At 48.7% G+C, this 23,412-nt stretch overlaps 1 protein-coding gene across 4 annotated transcripts in view; it reads right to left on the bottom strand.

The window, feature by feature from the left end:
• DPYSL2 (dihydropyrimidinase like 2) overlaps positions 1–23,412 on the bottom strand; it is a 92,272-nt gene that overhangs the window by 7,634 nt on the left and 61,226 nt on the right. For all 4 annotated transcript variants that reach the window (XM_075911075.2, XM_075911071.2, XM_075911072.2 and 1 more), the window contains exons 8-12: positions 18,379–18,499; positions 9,978–10,134; positions 9,642–9,783; positions 7,960–8,130; positions 270–449 (exon numbers count right to left, since the gene is read on the bottom strand). In XM_075911075.2, the coding sequence (XP_075767190.1) occupies positions 270–449; positions 7,960–8,130; positions 9,642–9,783; positions 9,978–10,134; positions 18,379–18,499 (771 nt within the window). The remainder of the gene's footprint in view (positions 1–269; positions 450–7,959; positions 8,131–9,641; positions 9,784–9,977; positions 10,135–18,378; positions 18,500–23,412) is intronic.

Raw genomic sequence — 23,412 nt, 5'->3', positions numbered from 1 at the left:
TCACCTTTTCTGTTCATTCCCTCTGGGGCACCTGGCATTGGCCACTGTCGGAAGACAGGACACTGGGCTAGATGGACCTTTGGCCTGACCCAGTCTGACTGTTCTTATGTAAGTTCATAGTTTAGAAAATAATAAAAGCCAACACTGGGAAGGAGGTCAATTTGGACAATACCCACAGTGTTTCCTATGAAAGAAGTAGCATGGGGGTGTTTATCAGCCCCGTCATGCAGAAGCGTCATAAACTAACTTGCATTCGCTGACATACTCACCCTGCTCCTGGCTTTAATGCGCTTGTAAACAAAGTCAGGGAATGGTTTCCTGGGGATGTACCGTCCGGAGCCCTCAGTTGCATGGAGGTTGCCGTCTTCCAGCACAATCTTTCCCTGGCTGATAACCACCAGCGGAGACCCCCGGCACTCCATGCCTTCGAAGATATTGTACTCCAGCGACTAGGACAAAAAGACGACATCAGGACAAAGTGTCCCCCCCATGCCAGGTGCCATGTTTTACATCTAGAGGGAATATCCCTCCCCCCAGTTTTTTAAAAATAGTGATCCTTGCTGATTCCCCCATGTAGAGTTCAGGTGGGAGACAGGCGACACTACTGATACACCCATCCTTAATATACGCGGTGACATCACATTCATCTGTACTGCTTTTATGATGAGGCTAAAGCCTAAGGTCTCTATTCACTTCTTACTCATCGTCACCCAAGGAAAATTCCCAATGGGACACAAGTCACAATGACGAATAAGTTCACACTTGGAGGCACTAAAGTTAATCTTTTAGGCTTAGGTCCTCAAAGGGCCTGGTAGATGGCTGACAAAGGGATTGAGGAGCTTGATCCAAAGTGCACTGAAGTCATTCACTATTAGGCCTGATTTTCAGAGGTGCTGTGTACCAACCCCCACCTTGAAGCAGAAGGAGGGTCTGATTGTTACAGCCCTAGAGGAGAACTCTGAAGGACCGGGTTTCCTTTCTCAGCTCTGCCACAGCCGCGTGTCATCCTGCACAAGTCACTTGAATTCCCATTTTTCTGCAGATCATCTGTGCTGCCGCTGCCCCTTTAAAACGCCGCTTCTGCACACATTTGAAAGGGGCAACCCTGGAGCCTGAGGTCAGCAGGGGACTCCCCCAAGCTGATCCTGGGTTCCCCGGGGTCAGCTGGCCTGACCCTGGGTTCCGCTGCTGTGGAAAGCCGAGGATCAGCTGGGCTGTCCCCAGGTTCCGCTGTCGCACAGAGCTGAGGATCAGCTGACCCCGGTCTCCACCGCAGATGCCCCTTTGAAATGCCAGAAGCGGCATTTTAAAGGGGAAGCTGGAACCCAGGGTCAACTGGGGATTCCCAGCTAATCCTGGGCTCCCCGCAGCAGCGGAACCCAGGCTCAGCTGAGCACTCCAGCTGATCCCAGGCTCCTAATATGCTGCCCCTTCAAGACGCTGGGATGGCATTTCCAAGGGACAGGGCAATGCAGAGCCCGGGATCAGCTGGGCACTCCAGCTGATCCTGGGTTCCATGTTACACTGCCCCTGTGATGCGCCACCGCAGCACTTTAAAGGGGCAGCGCTGCATGGAGCCCAGGGTCAGCTGGGAACTCTAGCTGATCCCGGGCTCCATGCAGCACTGCCCCGTTGAAACACCACAGCGGCGTTTCAAAGGGGAGGTGCACGCAATTAATCACGATTACATTTTTTAATCGCGCGATTAATAATTGCGATTACATTTTTTTAATCACTTGACAGCCCTAAATAAAACACAAAGATCATGTAAGAGAGAAGCATCCAGAGACACAAATAAAAGCTGTTTCATGTTCACTGAGTACTGCATGCATTATCAATCATATTTGTATTCTACTATTGCCAACAAGTCCCAACTGAGATCAAAGCCCTATTTTTTTCTAGCTGAAATGCACATCTGAGAAGAACGTTTCGGTGCAAGGTGAACAAGCTATGAGAATTTGCTAGAAAAAGGGCACTGATGTTGCCTTTTCGTATTGTACGGTTTTGTCTTTAGACAATAAATATGACTAAGTTTCATTATTTGGTCTTCTGAACATTTAAGAACAAACGAGTGTAGTCAGACAATTGGAAACAGTTTTGAGTCTCTCATATGCGTCGTAAAAGCATACCGCACATCTACTGCTAATTCAATTAATGCTGCATTTTGAGGAGCTCGTGTCAACGTTTTGGTTGAGTCGAGGACTAGGGCAATCTTATTTTACTCTAATAGGATTGCTCATCCTTAATTAATGGGATTTGAAATATTTCCCCAAGGGGCTGGGTGGAGACACACACAGTTGTTCCAGAAGAAACACTGGTAAATGCTCCAGCCCTTAACAGAACTGGCATGGAGGCTCCACCAACATGTTATTTGGGAACAGTTATTCTTGTGATCCTCTCTGAGGGAAATAGCAACTTGATCCAAGTCACTTTTGCTGAGTTAATGATGGGGTCTGGTCTTTAAGTGGGTTATAGGTTTCCCATTAGTTAGAATGGTGGTTAAACAAAAAGCAAACGGGGTCCCGTCTGCAAAGGGTTGTGGTTCCACTGATGAGGGTCTGGATAAAAGCCCAGGAATTAGGTTCGGTCTGAGCACAAAAAGATTCCCCCTCTAACTTGAATGTTCCCTTGCCAGAGAGTGGCACAGCTGTGAACGCCTGGAAAATGTGGTGCTCTAACGAGCCAGTGCCCCAGAATCACAAGCTCTGGTTGTGCAGCAGCTATAGCGTCTCCTGCGTTTCACACAGGCCTGGCTTTTATCTTTAAGGAATTGCTGTTCCTTGTATTTCAAAGTTTCCTAATCAGTCTGCACTTGTATCACTTTTGCCTCCATTACCAAGAGCCTAAGAGGTGCTTCCGATGCCCAATAACTAACAGACGCTATGCAGGGCACATTTCCTACACCAAGAAAGCATAATTTTAGGTCAAGATGCAAATCGGGGCAGGGGCCCGACAACCAAACAAAAGAGCATTACAATCAAGTATGATTCACAGCAGTCACGGTTCACCACTGCCTAAAGTCTGCACAGCATCTAGTACACTGGGAACATCAGAGACTTCCTATTGCTTCTGTAACCCAAACATGAGACGACAAACATCTAAAGAATCTCTCTATAACCTCGTCCTCCCACGCATCCTCCTTTTTTATAGCCAAGTCAGAGGCCTTGGGCTCTCTCTTTACTGAGTGTTTATACAGCGCCTAACATAACTGGGATTTGAGTCCTGCCACGGCAGCCTCTAAGTCAGCGCACCCTTTATCCTGCCTCCGTCCCCTTGAGGGCCAGGACTAGAACTCACCACCCTACCTTCCGCAGGTGAACGCCCGATCCCCTAGGCCAGGACAGGGTGGCCAACCTGTGGCTCCAAAGCCACAGAAGTTACTATGCAGCTCCTTCCATAGATACCAAATCCAGGGCTGGAGCTACAGGTGCCAACTTTCCACTGGGCTGGAGAGTGCTCCCTGTTCACCCCCCAGCTCTGCCCTAGGCTCTATCCCCCTAGGATCCTACCACTGAGCCTGTCACACCCATGCTTCCCCCCCCTCCAGTGTCTCCCACTAAGACAGAGCTGAGCACAGTGGGCAGGAGGAAAAGGAGGAGGCGGCACCGATCGGTGGGGCTGCCAATGGGCGGAATATGCTGAGTGTGGTGGTGGGGAGGTGATCAGGGCTGATGACATAGAATGGTTGCACTTTGGAAATGTGCATTGGTAAATTCTGGCTCCTTCGCAGGTTTAGGCTGACCCCTCCCCCTGCTCTAAGTGGTATTGTATTATCAAAAATTAGTGCCTCTTGGAAGTCTTTTGAAGCAATAAACGTGCTATTTGGAAATGAATGTCTATTTTATGTACTGCTTGTACTTCTCGGGACATGTTCAACAGTGGGTCGGAGGAGGAGTAGATATCTACATGAAAATTAGACATCTGTAGCTTTACTTCATGGTTTGTGCTGTTTGTCTTCAGTTGAAGTCTCTCCCATCTTGACTTTTTAAAAGGTAGCTTTTAAATCTCTTAATTTTAAAGCTTTTAACTGGGGCTCAGGTTATCAAAGGGTGCATCTACACAGCAGGGCTTACCTTGAAATAAGCTATGCAAACAGAGCGACGTCAATTGCGTAGCTTCTTGCAAAATAGTTTATTTTGAAATTGGGAGCATCTACATAGCACTTATTCTGAAACAGAGCACTTTTCCTCTGACTTCCCTTACTCCTCGTGCAACGAGGGTTACAGGAGTCAGGATAAGAAGTCCTCCAGCTTGACAGTATTTCAACATTATTTCGAAATGCCTGCCTGCTGTGTAGACACAAACTAAGTTATTTTGAAATTCCGCTAGTTATTTTGAAATAATGTGGCCGTGTAGATGTACCCAAAGGTAGTTTCACTACCCAACTCCCATGGATTTCAGAGTCATAGGCTACTAGAACTGGAAGGAACCTCCGAAGAGCATCAGGTCCAGTCTCCTGCACTCATGGCAGGACCAAGTATGATTTAGATCATCCCTGATAGATGTGTCTTATAAAAGTTTGTGTGTTGTAATGTGAAACTCAGACTCTTTGTGGTACTCATTCACGACTTCAGCAGGCAGGGGTCTTTGGCGCTACATGCACAAGCTTCTGCCCTATGAGCTCAATGCCAGCTAAACAGAAGCCAGGGTGGCTCAGTCCCAGACTAATACTCAACCCACTAGTCAACACTGCCCCCCCCCACATATAAACTAGCTCTGGTGGGAGCTCAACACCTAATGGGCATGAGGGCCTCCATCTGCCGGCCTGATATGGCACCTTCCCGCAGCCCTGCTGTTGAGGACATCTTTAGGACGTGCAAGGTTCAATCATGGAGTCCTCGATTGCCAACAAAGCCAGAAATTCCCAAAAGTGCCCTAGTAAGGAAGGTGCATAATTCCCACTGAAAGTCAAGAACGCTTGTGCTCCTAAATCACTTGGTCTTCTGTAACTTTCCCTTACATGGGTCTGGTTCTCCCCTGCTCTACACTACCAATACCGACGGAGCTGGCTAGAGGGATGGAGCTAATTCTGATTATACTGGTGTAAACCCATGAAAAATCAGGCTCTGTGTTTTTGTGATATGGACACAGGCCTTTTGGGAACCCACCCAACTCTCACCACATAAACAAAACCCATCAGAAGGGAAGACTGGCCAGATGCTGCTTACTAAAGGAGGATTTGATCCAGTCCATTATAACCACCTTGGTCTACTCACACTCTGCAGGCTTTGTTTTATCGAGGATCTTTCATCCACTATAAAGTTAATGGCCCAGTTACCAAATTAGATAGCGTTAAGGAACAGGAAAGTAAGCCAAACTAAAAAAAAAAAAAAAAAAAAAAGCAAAAAAAAAAAAAGCTTTTGTACCCAGGGATCCAATGGGTGAGGGCAATTTTGCTGCCTCAGCAGTGCCATGAATAAAGCCATTCACGGAAAAAACACAAGGAGGTTTTCCAAGGAAGCATTCCCTGTGTTTATAGCCAACAGCTAAGCCAGTTGCAAAGAGACCCACACGGGGGTTGCTCTCTCTCCTGCACGACTGACATTTTCCAAAACGTTTAATTTAGTACTCAAGACCTCCTCATTCAAATGCTGGAGCGCATACTTAAGGAATCCTAGAATCATAGGGTTGGAAGAGACCTCAGGAGTCCAACCCCCTGCTAAAAGCAGGACCAAGGAGCTGGATTCTCTTGCAGTAAATTAATACATCTTCAGCAGACTTCTTCCTGATGGATTCCAGCTCACAATCCAGCCCACAGACTTTCAGGCCCGAAAGAACTTCTCTCATTCATCTAGTCTAACCATTTGAATCACACAGAGCACAGAAATCCCACAGCAAGCGTGGAAAGTCCTGGTTAAACTCGACTGTGTTTTTAATGGGCAGTTCAGTCTGCAAAATGTCAATCTGCCATTCAAACTCTTTGAAGTTCAAGCACATGCTTGAATCCTGACATTTGAGTCCACCCGTTATAATGACAAGGGAGCCATCAGCAAAATTTAAGTCTCAAAAACCAGCTCAAATGTGCTCACCTTAAGGTTTCAATTGAACAGTGTCCTACCAAGTGACATACTGCAGCAGTAGCTGAAAAATGAACCCCCAGGATCCGGAGTGTCCTAGGGCTGAGATCAGGGTTCCCAGTCCCATGTTCATTGGGGCAGTGAACACTTACTTGCCCCGTTGCACTAAAGGTTCAGCTACGGCAGAGCATTCACATAGGTGGTCTGGTCTCAGTGGGACTCTACAGTGATATTGACTCTGCTTTAAAGGATGGGGCTCTATGGCCAATTTTTATTTGCCCCTGGAGTGCCACGGAGTAATCAGGAGTCAGAATCAGGTGTGTGTAAAAACATTCGCAATTAATGGAAAAATCAAGGAGAGAATGCTCAAGGAATCCATGTTGAAGTACTAGGAAGAGAAGAAAGTGATCAGGAACAGCTCCCATGGATTCATCAAGGGCAAGTCATGCCTGACCAACTTGATTAGCTTCTATGATGAGACTCTGGGGAAGTGGATGGATGTGTTATACCTTGACTTTAAAAAAGCTTTTGTTACGGTCTCCCACAGTATTCTTGCCAGCAAGTTAAGGAAGTATGGATTGGATAAACGGACTCTAAGGTAGACAGAAAGCTGGCTAGACTGTCAGGCCCAACAGGTAGTGATCCATAGCTCGATGTCAGGCTGCAGGTCGGTTTCAAGCAGAGTGCCGCAAGGATCAGTTCTAGGGCTGGTTTTGTTCAACATCTTTATGAATGACCTGGATGAGGGGATGGATTGCACCCTCAGCAAATTAGCAGATGACACTAAGCTGGGGGAGAGGTAGATACGCTGGAGGGCAGGGATAGGGTCCAGAGTGACCTAGACAAATTGGAGGATTAGGCCAAAAGAAATCTGATGAGGTTCAAATGGACAAGTACAGAGTCCTGCGCTTGGGATGGAAGAATCCCAAGCACTGATACAGGCTGGGGGCTGTCTGGCTAAGCAGCAGTTCTGCAGGAAAGGATCTGGGGGTTACAGTGGATGAGAGGCTGGATATGAGTCAACAGTGTAACCTTGTAGCCAAGATGGCTAATAGCATATTGGGATGCATTAGGAGGAGCATTGCCAGCAGATCCAGGGAAGTGATTATTCCCATTTATTCAGCACTGCTGAGGCCACATCTGAAGTACTGCATCTGATTCTGGGGTCCCATTACAGAAAGGATGTGGACATATGGGAGAAAGTCCAGCTGAGGGTAACAAGAATGATGAGGGGGCTGGAGCACATGACTTACAAGGAGAGGCTGAGGGATTTGGGCTTATTTAGTCTACAGAAGAATGAGGGAGAACTGATAGCAGCCTTCAACTACCTGAAGCGTTCCAGAGAGGATGGAGAGAGGCTGTTCTCAGTAGTGATAGATGGCAGAACGAGGAGCAATGGTCTCAAGTTGCAGTGGGGGAGGTCTAGGTTGGATATTAGGAAAAACTATTTCCCTAGGAGGGTGGTGAAGCGCTGGGATGGGTTCCCTAGGGAGAGGGTGGAATCTCCATCCCTAGAGGTTTTTAAGTCCCAGCTTAACAAAGCCCTGGCTGGGTTGATTTAGTTGGAGTTGGTCCTGCTTTTCGCAGGGGGTTGGACTCCGAAAGTCTCTTCCAACCCTCGGATTCTAGGATTCCCTGTGAACAGCAGGAGCGCTAAGAAAATTATGGAGAAAGCTAGATGAGAACGCTCACTATGGACAGGGTTGCCCAGGGATGTGAAAAAGTTGACACCTTGAGCTCTGTAGTTACTCAATTTCACCCCTCCTATAGATGAGACTACATCGGTGGGAGAATTCATCCATCAACCTAGCTCCTGGAAGCCTCCGTGCCGCGGCTCTCCTGGCACCCAGCTGCAGCCCCAGAGCTGTGCTGTAGCGCAGACACGCCTGGAGCTTGGTGCAGAAGGGAGGATAAGCCGGGCCCAGCTGCAGAAGGTCCTTACTATGTTATGAGTCTTGGCAGAGACTGTCTTGATACTGTCAGGATCCCAGATGACAAGGTCAGCGTCAGAGCCCACCGCGATGCGGCCCTTCCGCGGGTACAGGTTGAAGATCTTGGCGGCATTGGTGCTGGTCACAGCCACAAACTGGTTCTCGTCCATTTTACCAGTCACCTGGGGAAGGAGCAAAGATACCACTGCATCAGCAGAATGCAAACCTGCACTAACAGCGCCTCCTGCTGAAAGCAGCCTTTTGCTAGACATAGATTGGTTCCTAGTGGATGGAGGAGGTGGCTGGCTTTGTATCCATGTTACCTATTAATTGTTATAACCACCAAGCTCGGTTAATATCTTTCCTTCCTTCCTAGATCTAAAAACACTCATTCTTATTCGCAGTGGATCTTCAAGCACTTTTTTAAAAGCAAAGGAGGTCACTGCTAATATCCCTATTTTACAGATGGGAAAACTAAGGCACGAGGAGGGCAAGCAGCCTGCCTAAGGTTACCCAAAGGGCCAGCAGTTATCCCAAGCCAGTACAGTATTCACTAGCTGACACTGCTTCCCGATCGCAGTGCAAACCTTAAACAAGCAGCACCCCACATGCCAGTGGGATGAGTTTATTAGACAGTTTACGGATGAGGAATCGGAGCAGCACAGAGACACAGGTGGAAAGGACTGCATCTCCCCAATAAGGGCTGGAGAATTTTAAGACAGGTTTTAGTTTCAGATTCAACCCCCTGAGAAAGTCCCTCCCCCACCAGGATCCTGCACTTGACCCCCGTGGAGCCCTAGTTGGGACAAAGCCTGAGGGGACATGCAAGGAACTAGCGAACGAGACCCAAGAGCTCTACACTAGGGATGTAAGCGACTGGTAGACTAGTGACTCGACTAGTCGCTTCCCCCGCTTTGCTGCTTCCATCAGAGAGGGGCAGCAAGGGGGGGGAGCAGGATCGGGTGCTGGGGGGAGCGGGCTGAAAAGCCAGTTCCCCCCAGCACTGTGTCTGTGGGGAGAAGGGGCAGTGGCGCAGCAGGAAACAGGGCTCTTGCTGCACTTCAAAAGAAGCAGCGCTGCAGGGAGCCGGGGGTGAGCTGGGGATTCAAACAGTCCCCCGCAGGCCCCACGCTGCCTGCCTTTGAAATGTACAGGAGCCCCGGTGGCACTTTGCTTTTGAAATGGACAAGAGCCCTCCCATGACCCGCAGGGGGCTGCTTGAGTCCCCCACTGGCTGTGCTCCCCGCAGCATTTCCACCTTTGAAATGTGGCAAGAGCCGTCAGGAGGCTCATTTCAAAGGCGGAGGCGCCTTTATTGACCAATCGAACAGCTGATGCAAGTTACGTCAACAATTCGATTAGTTGATTAATCTAAAGTTAACATCCTTACTCCACATGGGCACTTGGAGGCTGCAAAGCAGCCCACGAGATGCTATTACGGATGCTCTTAGAGTAATCTCAGGGCTGCTCTAACTCACACCAGCCCCTTACAGCAGCCCAGAAGTGGGAGGATGCAAAAGTGGGCATCTACCTCTAAGTAGAGACAGACAACTCTCATTAGAGTCTGTTTTAAAGATCACTTCTGCTATTTTTTGGTTAGTGGCCTGTCTAGATGCTAAACAGAGAAACCAGAAAGGGGGGGTTAGACACGTAACCCGCCTCCTCAGGGAGAGGATGGATCCGAGGGACATACCACAGCCTTATCCCAGACGATGGACATTCTTTCTTCAGTCCCATTGGTTCCTTCAGGGATCAGGGTGAAGTTGTCCTTTCCAACAGCTTTCTGGGCAGTGTTGAAGGTGCAGTGGGCACTGCCAGTTACCTGGAGGTCTCCGCTGAAACCCAAACACGGCGGCAATTACGTAAGAGACTTAATCTTCGCCGCAAATTAGCCGCTCAAGTCCTTAGAGCCCAGGGCCTTCTGCGTCAGAGCTGTGACTCCGCGAGCAGGCAGCCCGAGGCGGGTACCCAGAGGCAGAGTACGCGGCACAGGCGTGGCGTCTACAAACATGCACCTTCTTCTACTCACCAAGCCAGCAGGGAGTTGAGAAAATCAGGTGTGGTAGGATCAGGACTCAGTGGTGGGGAGGTGACAAAGGCCGCTGCCTTGACCCAGTTCTTACTCCAGTAATGAGACCCATCGGTTCCCAGGCTTGCTGTGATGGGCTCCCCATAGACCACGGTGCCTGTGGGGCAGGAAGACACCAAGAGGACAGCGGTAAGCACCACACCGCCAGCAGAGCAACGTGCATCTCTTAGCGGCACCTACCTAATTAAGAGAGCTCAGGGAGACAACTTGCCCTAAGGATCCTGTATCTACAGCAGCATTTTCTGCACCTTCCCCTGAGGCAGCTGGTACTGGACACTAAGAAAGGCCGGATACTGGCCTAGATGGTCTGAAGCAAGATGGCAGCTCCATGGTCTCTCCTGCTGTTCGAGCCCAACCCAATCTGTCATCTCAAATGACGAGCCGCCAGGTGCTAGAAATGCCCCAAACCTAAGGCCGGTGAAATCAGAACCAACACAAACTGCAAGGTTTGGCCAAAAATATTCTCGGAAACAAAATTCTGTCCTTATTAATCCACCCCACAGTATCCTGGAGCGTATTCAATGTTAACATGTCATCGGTATGGACAAACCGCCCCACCCTGCTAGTGGAAAACCACAATGTAAATAACGAGGCCTGTGCTGTTTATGAAAGGCATATTTGCTGATAAGAGGACAACTGTATACATTTCCACTGTGTCATCTGCTTGAGATATCATCTTAGATCAGTGTCACTGGACACAGGGGTGTGGGTACATGCTCCCTCAGAAGTACTCATGCTACCATTGCTTGCTGTTATATTACTGAAGACCTAAATTTTTCACAAGTCCCTGGTGATTTTGAGTGCCCAGCTTGAGAAACCTTAACAACACCACCGCCCCCTACCTCTTATATACAGCTTTTCCTCAGTGGCACTCAAGGACCAGTGTCATCATCCATTTTACAGATGGGAAAACTGAGGCACAAAAACAGCAACATGACCTGCCCACAGTCACGCAGCAGCCCAGTGACAGCAGAGCAGGAAACAGAGCCCATGTCTCCTGAGTTTCAGTCCTTTGCTCTATCACTTCTTCCAGACTCTCAGATTTTCAGAGTGTGGATATTCAGCATTCCCTGAAACTCATCTATGGCAGCTCAGGTCAGGCACCTAAAACAACCGGTTGCTTTTGAACATGTACATGCCTCTCAGTATCTGTGAGTTATCAGTGACAGTCTTGTTTCTGATGAGCATTTAAAACAGCAGGAGTTGCACAGTCCTGTTACAAGATTGCTACGTCTGAAAGCAATCTTTAAATCCTGCCTTTAAAGACTTGTAAATACCCAGTTTATTGGAGCCCTCATACCGGGACCATACAGATAAGGGGGAAGGGAAGCAACAGTGTGTCTAAAGGCTCATTATCAGATAAATCAGAAGGGATCTGATAAAAATAGAGCAGAATGAAAATGTTGTTATACATTTACAGTAATGCTGTCAACCAGACTGGGGCCCACAGTGCGAGGTGCTGTACATACACAGAGAGAATTTCTGCCCAGAAGAGTGTAGAGCCTGAATAGAAAGGATAAAGGGAAGAAGAAAGGACGTATTATCCTTGCTTTACAGAGGGGGAACTGAGGCACAGTGAAGATAGATGCCAACGTCTGTGGCACAGCAAGGAAACGAAACCAGATCTCGAGCCACAGTCTTGTGTTTTCACCACAAAGCCATCCTTCCTCTTCAGAGAAATGTTTCCAACCACAGCAGGGAACAGCCCATGTTTTAGGGCATGATTCTTTACATGGGTGGGGACCACCATCACCGCCTGTCTACAGAGCACATTTTGGAGGCTGTCACTTCTCTGTAAGCTCTGACAATTACTAGAACTACTGAACTACTAATCAAATGAACCACTCTGAGAGCTAACGAATGTACCCGTCTCCTGGGCATCCACGCACAGTTCCTTACTCCCATCCTAAGAAGGGATTTGGGGCGCGCTCAGTTTTCAGACTCCAAGAACAGGCGAAAGGGAGGCACCGATCATTGAATCTGGCCACTTTCGTGCGACACTCGAGGACTGATGATGCAGCCTAAAGACCAGGCCTGGAGCGTGGATGGTATGTTGGCCTCCAACCCCACCACAGGGACAGCTGAAGAGACGATTCTCCAGCCTGGAGGAAGAGCCTTCTTGGGAGCACGCACAGCAAACAGGTCCAGGGATTGGGGAACCGGACCCAGGCAAAGGGCAGGCTGGATGTGAAAGGCAAGCCTGTTGGACCCAGTACATTGGGGGAATTGTTCTCGCAAGCAATCGTTCCTCTTGCAGGGCTGCCAAGGACACTGTCTGCAGGGAATATTCACTATGCAAATCACCATGTGCATCTGGCTTTACATAAAGTTCTCTTTTTTTCCCCAGTCAGAAATCAATTCCCTTTTGTTCCTTCGTTTGGAAGTTCTTCAGTGACTCACTCTACCAGCTCAGGGCTGATGGGCGTTGGCTGTGTGGCCTTCTCTCTGTTGTGTAACCAGGCTTTGCATGGATTTTTTTAAAGCTTTATACAAAAATTCACCTATTAGGGGCAAATGTCACTTAACCAGGAATTGTGCATTAGCCTCCACTAAAGAGAAAGGATGGCCGAGTAGTTAGGACTCCTACAAAACAGACAGCTTCAATTTCGTTACACTACCACAAACTTCCAAAGTGGCCTTGGTCAAGTCACTTAGCCTCTCTGTGGATCCGTTCCCAATCGGTATAATGGAGATAATACTTCTTCCCTACCTCCTAGCGGGACTATTAAAAGCCTATCATTCTATGAGTAGGCCCTGGTCTACACTAGAGCTTTACTTCAAAATAACCCCCTTTGACCAAATTAGAAAGTGGACTGTCCATGCTACCAAGACCGTTATTTCGAAATCTGTACTCCTGCTTTCCTTGGAGAATAGCAGCAATTTTGAAATAGTTATTTCAAAATACCAGTAGTGTGGTGCCGCTATTTCAAAATAATTACTCCCCAGAGTAATTCAAACCAATTACTCCCCAGTATTTTCTAGGACTCTAAGTTGAGGTAGAACATCCACATTAACAGAGCTTGCCTCGGACTAATTTCAAGGCTTCCCCGTAATGAGGACACACTATTTCGATTTTGTTATTTCGGGAGTTATTAAATCGATTTTAGTTATTTTGAAATAGTTTCCTAGTGTAGAAACAGCCTAGGAGATCAACCGAGAGCTAGCGAACCAGAGCAGCAACCAGGGGAGACAACACGACCTCTGGTGTGAGTTTGAATGTTAGTTGTGTGCTTGCTTGCCACCTGCAATGATGTGCATTGCAATGAAAGCAGCACATACGATTAGCTGCCTTGCAGCAGGGGGCGTGTGTCTGCATTTGGTGCAAGCAACTCATGGCCCTCAGCAACCGAGTACAGGCTCGTGAGAGTGGCTGAACTGGAGGAGTTAATGGTGACAGGGGTACGTAGCAAGGACCTCCAGGAACACAGCAAAGTGGTCTCGGCCCCAGTCTGACAGCCTTCCTGCTGTGAAGAACGATGAAAGCCTCAAAGGAGAACATCAAAGGTGTAGTCAACCTGTGGAACTCCTTGCCAGAGGAGGCTGTGAAGGCTAGGACTATAATAGAGTTTAAAGAGACGCTAAATAATTTCATGGAGGTTGGGTCCATAAAAGGCTATTAGCCAGGGGATAAAATGGTGTCCTTGGCCTCTGTTTGTCAGAGGCTGGAGAGGGATGGCAGGAGATAAATCGCTTGATCATTGTCTTCAGTCCATCCTCTCTGGGGCACCTGGTGCTGGCCACTGTTGGCAGACAGGATACTGGGCTAGATGGACCTTTGGTCTGACCCAGTACGGCCGTTCTTATGTTCTTATCAAGCTGGAGCAGAGGGCAATGATCCCAGAGTAGCGGCCCTCCTTCCAGGTGATGTCATGGTAGCCTCTCTGACTCAGGATACCACCCCCCAGTTATTAGCAAGAGCCAGGTAATAGGAATAGAGGATCTGATCATTAGAAATAAAGATAGTGGGGTAACCAGGAGAAATGCATGGTGTATTGCCGGTCAGGTACAAAGGTTGTAGACATCTTGAGATATCCGGACAGACTTACGTGCAGTACTAATAGAAATTGAAGAGAAGCAAAGTCTCATTCAGTTAGAGCATTTGAGTTAGAAGGAGAGGCTGAGGGATTTGGGCTGACTTAGTCTACAGAAGAGAAGGGTGATTTGATAGCAGCCACCCTGAAGGGGGGTTCCAAAGAGGATGGAGAGAGGCTGTTCTCAGTGGTGACAGATGGCAGAACGAGGAGCAATGGTCTCAAGTTGCAGTGGGGGAGGTCTAGGTTGGATATTAGGAAAAACTATTTCACTGGGAGGGTGGGAAAGCCCTGGGATGGATTCCCTAGGGAGGTGGTGGAATCTCGATCCCTAGAGGTTTTTAAGTCCCGGCTTGACAAAGTCACGACTGGGATGATTTAGTTGGGATTGGTCCTGCTTTTATCAAGGGGTTGGACTCAAAGTCTTCTTGGGATCTTCTCCAGCCCTATGATTCTTTGATTCTAGGATTATGTTGTAGAGTGGACTCATTTGGGAAAAAGACCAAATACTCCTGCACCAAGCAACTGATGTTAACACAATGTACACTATGATGAAATGTTTTCAAGATCAGCTTCAATCTCTGGGCCAAGACACAACCTATGCAACATATGATGAAGGAATCTGTGGCAAAGCACAGTTGATTAAACGGCGCGGTCACAACAAAGCTGACAAAGATCACCCTGAGATGGAAAGCATGCATCATGCAATGAATGTCACGGGTCATACAGGCACTGTGATGGAGGAAAGTGAATTTCAAGACATCCATGGGGGAGCCAACATTCACAATGCTTTAGTCATCAGCTGCAGCTTATAACCACAGCATTAAATTCCACAAACTCAAGAGTGAGGTAAGGAGCTGCTCAAAATGGATGTAACATTTCGAAATGGAGTCCTCATGAACAATTATGTTCTGCCAAAACATGAAAAGAGATACATCTTGGAGAAACCTTGAACACACACTGCCGCATTTGAAGCTGTTGAGAAGGAACATCAAGAAACCAGAATGGAAGCAGACTTCATGAACCATGCCCAGTCATTCCACCAATTCATGGACACTTATGTCACCCAAGGAAAAGAACTGTTCAGATACATTTCAGTTCTGGAAAAATCAGACAGCAGGTCTCTCCCTTGTACTGATCGATTTCATAGCAGCGAAGACAGTAACAACTCCAGGGAGACTATTGCACTTGATGTCCAGCAGAGTCATGTGAGTTGGACAAGACAGGCTAGCCAGATATGCATCACAGAATCCTTGTATACTAGAACTGGAAAGGACCTCGACTCGAGTCCCCTGCCCTCACAGCAGGACCACACACCATATCTAGATAGTCCCTGATCCAACCTGCTCTATCCAACCTGCTCTTAAATATCCAACCTGCTCTTAAATATCTCCAGTGATGGAGATTCCACAACTTCCCTAGGCAATTTGTTCTAGTGTTTAACCACCCTAATAGGTAGGAAGTTTTTCCTAAAGTCCAACCTAACCCTCCCTTGCTGCAATTTAAGCCCATTGCTTCTTCTCCTATCATAAGAGGCCAAGGAGAACAATTTTTCTCCCTCCTCCTTGTAACACCCTTTTAGATACTTGAAAACAGCTATCACGTCCCCACTCTGGCTTCTCTTTTCCAAACTAAACAAGCCCAATTCTTCCCTCCTAGGTCATGTTCTCTAGACCTTTCATCATTTTTGTTGCCCTTCTCTGGGCCTTCTCCAATTTCTCCACATCTTTCTTGAAATCTGGTGCCCAGAACTGGACACAATGATCCAATTGAGACCTAATCAGCGCAGAGTAGAGTGGAAGAATGACTTCTCGTGTCTTGCTCACAACACTCCTGTTCATGCATCCCAGAATTGTGTTTGCCTTTTTTGCAACCGTGTCACACCCTTGACTTATATTTAGCTTGTGATCCACTATGACTCCTAGATCCCTTTCTGCCGTACTCCTTCCTAGACAGTCGCTTCCTATTCTGTGTGTGAGAAACTGATTGTTCCTTCCTATGTGGCCCTAGTTGATCGTCAAGAAGCAGTATACTGAGCTGCCAGACCCTTCGGTGGTGGATGGTCTGATAGAGCCATAGAGCAGTCTCTGAGCAAGGACAGTGGGAAGTGACAGCGCCTTTGTACAGAAGATAAGGCTCTGGCCACGGAACACCTGACGGCACGTTTTGAGGCAGCTGTAGAACGCAGCCTTCAGCAACAGAGCTCCACCAAGAAGCTGCCCCAACGTGCGTGGCTGTGAACGAAACTGCTGTCGGAGAGATCAGAAAAGCTGTGACTGACAGAAGGACAATCCATGTGGCCCTGAGCCTGGAAGACAAGGGAGCCACTCGGAAACTCTGCAGCATCTTCTGCAGCCCCACCAGACACCGCACAAAGTGTGTGCACGAGGAGAACAGCACCAAAGCGACTTGCAAGCAATAGGGTGCAACGGGTGAGGCAGATTTCTCTGACCCCACCAAAAGACAGAATCTCAAATCATTTGGTCACCTCAATGGGAGAGCAAAAGCAGCAACAGACTGTCCAAGCAATTGCTATCGATTGTCCGACAGTCAGCAAGCTGAGTGTTCGGCCACACCGTCCCATCACTGTATGAATGCACCCGGTCATTTCTGGTGATCCCTCTAGGCCCTAAGAGAGGCCTGATGCTCCTTGTACCATCCCAGTTCTGTGGCTAAGAGAGCCCTGGATCCCTTCTGACCAGCTCTGCATGAATTTAACAGGAACCAGGGGTCTAGGCAGAGGTGACACATTCCTGCAGCTGGGGGAGGAGCGTGGGGGGACGCACCCAGCTCTGACAATTCAAATCGAGGGGGGCACATGACCTGTCTAGAGGAGCATGTGACTCCACATGTCCCCCTTCCCTCCCCACTCAAGACTTCTCTCCCCCCTGAATTGGAGTCTGCTGCAGTAAGTGCCAATTCTTCCAGCACCTTGCACCCACATGGAAACTGACGTCACTTGTGTCGTGGTTTGGTTTCATTTAGACTGCATCAACTTCAATCCAATCCGGGAGTGCACAAGGGGAAAAAAATCCTCCTGCTTAACCGCCCACCTCCAGATGATTTAAATGGAAATTAACCAGGCTTGAGGAGCAGCGTAAGGGGATGAAACCGGAGCTCTCGCTGCTGTTTCGCTGTCATTCCCCTGGGTCTGGAATGCGGTGATGTCATTTGCTCGCCCAGCTTCAGCGCATGGCCCACTTAGGGCCAGTGCAGCTCACTTCTTCCTCCGCTGTCAGTCGGAGAAGCGGGAAGCAACGCGCCCAAGTCCCCGCCAGTGTTGAATTTGGCCCAACGCAGTGATATGGGAGACAGGCATCAGGAAGCCGAGAACATTTCTCTCCACTCCAGCTGCCTCGGGGAGATCGTGTTCATTTCTGGGCACAGAAGGGAGCCGTCACGAAGAAAGACGGGGGGCGGTGGAAGGACTGAGTTCCAAGGAAAGGGCTTTGTTTAATATGGCTGAATGGGGGTGCGGCAGGGCCTCAGAACTGGATCACACTGCTTGGCAGGCCGGATCTGGCCCGCGGAAGCCCTCTTGCCCACCCCTCATTCAGGAGGAGTTCTTGTCCAGACACACAAACTCCTTCAAATATACAGGAGATTATTAAAGGCAGGGCACCTGATAACTGTCTAACAAAGGAACTTACTGAGGGTAAGGCTGTGTCCAGACTCCATGCCTCCGTCGACGGAGGCATGTAGATTAGCCAGATCGGAAGAGGGAAATGAAGCCGCGATTAAAATAATCGCGGCTTCATTTAAATTTAAATGGCTGCCCCGATCTGCCGATCAGCTGTTTGTCGGCAGATCGGGAGAGTCTGGACGCGATGCCCCGACAAAGAAGCCTTTCTTCATCGACACAGGTAAACCTGGTTTCACGAGGCTTACCTGTGTCGATGAAGAAAGGCTTCTTTGTCGGGGCATCGCGTCCAGACTCTCCCGATCTGCCGACAAACAGCTGATCGGCAGATCGGGGCAGCCATTTAAATTTAAATGAAGCCGCGATTATTTTAATCGCGGCTTCATTTCCCTCTTCCGATCTGGCTAATCTACATGCCTCCGTCGACGGAGGCATGGAGTCTGGACACAGCCTAACAGGATACATGACAAAGAGAGAACATTTGGGCTGGAGATCAGGAAAAATTTCCTAACAGCCCGGCAGTGTTCCCATGGGGAGCGACACAGAGCCGGTTACTTGAGACGTATAAAACGCAGGAAAATGTCCTTCCAGGAACAATCCAGCTTGGAAGGGAGACAGGCTGGCTGAGCTCATAGGACGTTTCCATCGTTAGCAGCTACGAATAACTTACCCTTTTTCCTGGCCTGAGCAATCACATCGGCGGCACTTTTGCTCATCACCTTGGTGATGTACAGGGGGCAGTTGGTTTGGTTGGCGATGGTGATTGCCCGATTCACGGCTTCCGCCTCCACCTACAAAATAAAGCCACCTGCACATTAGAACCCGCTTGGCTTGGCAGGGCCAGCTCTTCCAAACCCCCCCGAGTTACACCTTTGTTTTCTTCCAAGCAGAGGGTGCGTGGGACTCAAAGGAAGGGGGGAGGGCTTGGTGGCCTTAAATCATTTAGATTTCAGGCTGCTGCAGGGACTGGACTGGCTCTGGGCATAAACTGGGCAGACTTGAGAGCTGCTCTAATGTACAGCCTCTCTGCACACAGGCTGCTCTGCAGCATCTAAAATCCCCATAGATGGTCCAGACAATTGCTCCAGTCCTGCCCCCAGGTTCCTCCTGCCACACCCCCTCTGCTGGGGCTTTTCCTTCCCAGGCTGGATCCAGGGTTTACAGCTTTCATGCCACTCCCATTCTGTTTCCTGGTTTACAGGAGCTGGAACAGCTGTGACAATTTTACCGGCAGGATTTTTCCATGCAAGAACAGATCATACACCTAATAGTATCACCATCTTCTCTGTGTGTGCTCAGCACTGCGCTGAAATGCTTTCTGCCTTGAGCATTTTACTAACATTACACCTCTTATCAGAGGATAGCATGTTTCCCCATAAACAACCCACCAGTCATTAAGTGCTGCACACAGGAGAAAATCCCTTCCTGACCTCTGCAGACAATACACCCAGAAGCATGAGATTTGACTGCCAATCTCATGCATTACTACACATTGTGGGCAGTTTCTTTATTCAGTCACAGGCCTAGCAGTGAAATTGACCCTTGTGCAGAGGGCCAACACAATGAATGTGTTAAGCCCTAAAAAGTCATCCATAGTGTGCATGATCATTATGACGATGCAGTTTCCATAATACTCTCCAAAAAGTGAGTAATCAAATGTTAACTTAGCAAAGCCATCAGTGCCCTGTCCCACGTAGGGGGAAGATCACATTAGCCGTATATTTTAGGAAACCTCCTAAACTGTATCCTCCCACCACAATTTTTCGCCTGGGCTCTATTGCGATGTGCAAAGCTCCACAAAATTACAACAATGAACACCTTGTTGCACAAGGAAATAAGATCCCCTTACAAATTCTGCAGGAGCAATTTAGGTTGCAGCTATATCTGGCCCTAGAATTTATCTAGCCATAATAGGAGCCTTTCACAGATGTTTGAGTGTCCTCTTGGAGAATCTAATCAATCCACAGCAGAAATGTAGAGAGGCCTGCAAATCCGCAGCTATCCACTTAATATCCGCCTCTGTGGAAGTGGATCATTTTTGTGGATATGGATGTGGATACAAATTTTGTATCCACGTAGGGCTCTAGAAATCTAAGCACAGTTCAATAATATTACCTAATATTTTATGGTCCTTCAGTTCTTGAATAGCCTAGGTTCAGATCCTTAACTGAACACTAAATTATTTAAAAAACAACAAATAGTCTAGTAGCACCTTAAAGACTAACAAAACATGCAGGTGGTATGATGAGCTTTCGTGGGCAAACCCAACTTCTTTTCATGGGTTTTGCCCACAAAAGCTCATGATACCATCGACATGTTTTGTTAGTCTTTAAGGTGCTACTAGACTATTTGTTGTTTTTTAAGGTTTTCCTGTTACAGACTATCTCGGCTACCCCTCTGAAGCCTTTTTACTAAATTAATTAAATGCCCGACTCCTACATGGCGCTTTTCATCAGTTCTCAGAGTGCTCGATAAAAAGAGGTGAGCAGCACGCGCCCCAAAATGCAGTGATGACAATGAAAGAACTCCCAGTCATTTATGGTTCAGGCACAGGCCTGGAAAAAAACAAGGACTGCCAGGAAACAAGGAGCAACCCACTCGCTTACTCCCCACCCCAGGGGAGGGACAGGCCTTGATACAGTGGTGAGCCGGTGTGAGGAGACAAGTCTACAGCTGCCGGCCCTGTCGCCAGATGGTTACATCTTGCAGGAATTAGGCCTGTTAGATGCGGAGCCCCTTCCACTCAACGGAAACTTCAGCCCCTTTCAGGATGAGGCCCGTCAATAAACCTTTGTTGTCAGGGAGCTGAACGTGGCCATGGCGCCATTAACTGCATGGAATCAGCTCCCCTCAGGTGCGAACGTGGCTCCTCAGGACATGGGCAGTGGGACCCCTGCTCCAAGGAGGCAAACTCAATGCCCCCCCCCTTCCTCCCAAGGTCCTGCCCCAAAGCTGCCCCTCCCCTTCAAAAGAAAAGCCCTGAGGGGTCCCCTGGACCAAAGGAGCCCTCCTCCGCCTGCCTCGGTGACTACAGACCGAGCCGCCTGCTGAGCCTCCACATCCCTGGCCCCGAGCAACAGGCCGACCCCAAGCGCCTCTCTGAGCGCTGGGCCGGTCCCAGTGCCACCACACGCTGGCTGGCCCCGGTGCAGGGCCCAGTTGCAGCCTACCCGAGCGCCAGCTCCTTCCACCCAGGGTCTGTAAGCTCGCTGCATCACCCCTCGCTCCCCCAGCGCCTGGAGGAGGGACCTGGTGAGCAGTTGGGCCCTTCGGGGGGTGGGGAACGGAGAGGCGGTGGCATTAGGGTTCTCAGGGAAGCGGGGGCACTGCGGCCCATTGTCCAGTGGCAGCGATACCCGCCGCCCACGCCCGATGACTTGGGCTGCTTCTCATTTCAGACCGCAGCACGAGCGGCGCAGGGAACGATGAGTGAGCGTCTGCGCGTCTCCTTCAAGCCGCAGGAGGCAGATGTCACTGCCTCCCCCCCGTACAGGAATGGCCCATCCATCACATCAGAGAGTGGGATTCTTTAGGATGTATGTCGAAGGCCTCAGCTAATCCTCCAGGATGCTGGGCATCCTCTTTTCCCTTTGAAGTCCATGGGAGCGGAGGGTGCTCGGCGGCGTGAACCCAAGTGTCATGCAGTTCTCCTCCGATGCCCCCATCTGTTATTGTTTTCCTTATGCAACCAGAAAAATATGCAAAGGAATACAAGGATGGATGGGAAATCTGGATGCAGATGTTTGCACACAGCTTCCAGGAGCCAACAATGGGGGGGAAAGGAGAGGGCTTGTGTTCCACTCAGGCCGGGCAGCGTTCCTCTCAATCCACAACAGCGTTTGAAATGGAAAGATTTATGGCTGGCACTGAAATGTCTTTGGATGCTCCTTGATTGGAAGGAAAATAAATAAGGAAAAGGGACGGGGGGGGGGGGGGGGCGAGGAGAGCTGTGCAAATGATTTCACCCACATCTGGCACCCTCAGCAAAGCCCTGATGCTCTGGAAGATTAATCAGAATCTTCTTGTACAGAATGGACAGCCTGCACAGAGCCAGGCCTTTGTGGTGAAATGTCCAGCCCAGAGACACTGAAAGTTCAGAGGAGTACAAGACAGTAGGAACAGAATTTAGGACCAAAATTTGTGTTGTTACTTGTGTAACAATTTTCAAAAGGACCCAAAGAGCTTTAGGTATCGACTGCCCACTTAATTTCAGTGTGATGTGGGAACCTAATCCCAGAGAAATCAATGGGAGAAGAAGGATGATTCAAGGATTAGGACACCAGTTTCAGTCACAACTCCGCCACATATTTCCTGTATGACCTTGGTCAAGTCACTCTGTCTCTCTCTCTCTCTCTGCCTCAGTTTCCCCATGTGTAAAACAGGAGTCTTTCACACTTCCCTACCTCACAGGAGTAAATACATTCAAGATCATGAGTTGATCATGAGTTTATATGGGGGCCATATAAAAACCTGAGACAGATAGAACTTTGATCCTATATATACAAACTCACACTTACTTTTAAAGAAGTTTTGCCCAAACAAGGACCAAGTAAACAATAAATACAAACCTGAGAGTATGGAGCACAGAGAACTGAATTGTAGTGACAATCCAATGCAAAGTCAAATCCAAAAGCCTTTTACTCGGGCAAATTTCCTGAGTTAATGGGAATCTGCTGACATCTGACCTGTGCAAGAACCCCAGGATTTTGACCCAAGTAAAATCAGAATACGGGTTTCAGGACCAAGACCATTATGAAAGAAAAGGAAAGTGCTGAATAGTTTCACCTTGCACACAGCAACCCGTGTCCCATCAGGGTTCTGGGTGTGGCCTGTGATACGTTTTGTTTACTGCTGCCCACGCACAGCGTTGCCACATTCCACTGGTTTCCATCTGCCTAGTTTTTTCCTCTCCCAGTATTACTAAAACGACCTACCTACAAAGCCACAGAACGTGAGGTGAAGGGTGCGCAGCTTGCACACAGAACTGACTGAGAGCCGTGCGCCCCTCTGCAGCCTATCCCAGCGCTGCTACGGTTCTATCGGCACATCCTGCAAATTCTAGGCATGCAAACGTAAGTAGCAAAACTGCTCTGTCCTGGGAGACCGTCTTGATTAAGACAATCTTGCAGCCCACGGAGATGAAGGAGGGCTACTTCTATAGCCCACAAAGTAGCCTCAGTTACCCATCTAGGCTCTCTATCAGCCCCAAGCTACGTGATCTCGGGTAAGGATCTCCAGCCAAAATATTCAAGCGTCCGTTAATTTGTGCCTCCCACTCTGGAACACGTGGTTTTCAAAGGGACTGAGCATCCACAACTCCCACTGGCTTGAGAGGTCGTCGTGGGCTCACAGTGCTTCTGCTAGCAAGGCCACGGCATTTCAGGTTGGCTATATCACCAGGGGGCCACCTGATGTTGGTGGGCAGTTTTTGAAATGTGGAGCCTTTAACCTTTCTGCTTCCCATGTGCCAAGGACTAATGAGACTTATAAGGGTCTTCATTTCGAGATCTCAGGACATGCGGCACGTCAGAAATATCTCTGCTATAACAGCCACGGTAATTCCAATCAAAACTAATGGCATCACCATTATCTAGTGTGTATTGCACCCACAGAACAATCTCCTCTGTTCCCCTCCTCTCATCTCAACAGCTCCAAGGCACACGATGGAAACCGTATTTATGGACACATTCACCAAGGCGTGAGG

Source organism: Pelodiscus sinensis, chromosome 28, assembly GCF_052426305.1.
Source record: "Pelodiscus sinensis isolate ZL-2025 chromosome 28, ASM5242630v1, whole genome shotgun sequence".
Taxonomy (NCBI): domain Eukaryota; kingdom Metazoa; phylum Chordata; order Testudines; family Trionychidae; genus Pelodiscus; species Pelodiscus sinensis.
This window is presented reverse-complemented; position numbering and strand designations above follow the sequence as displayed.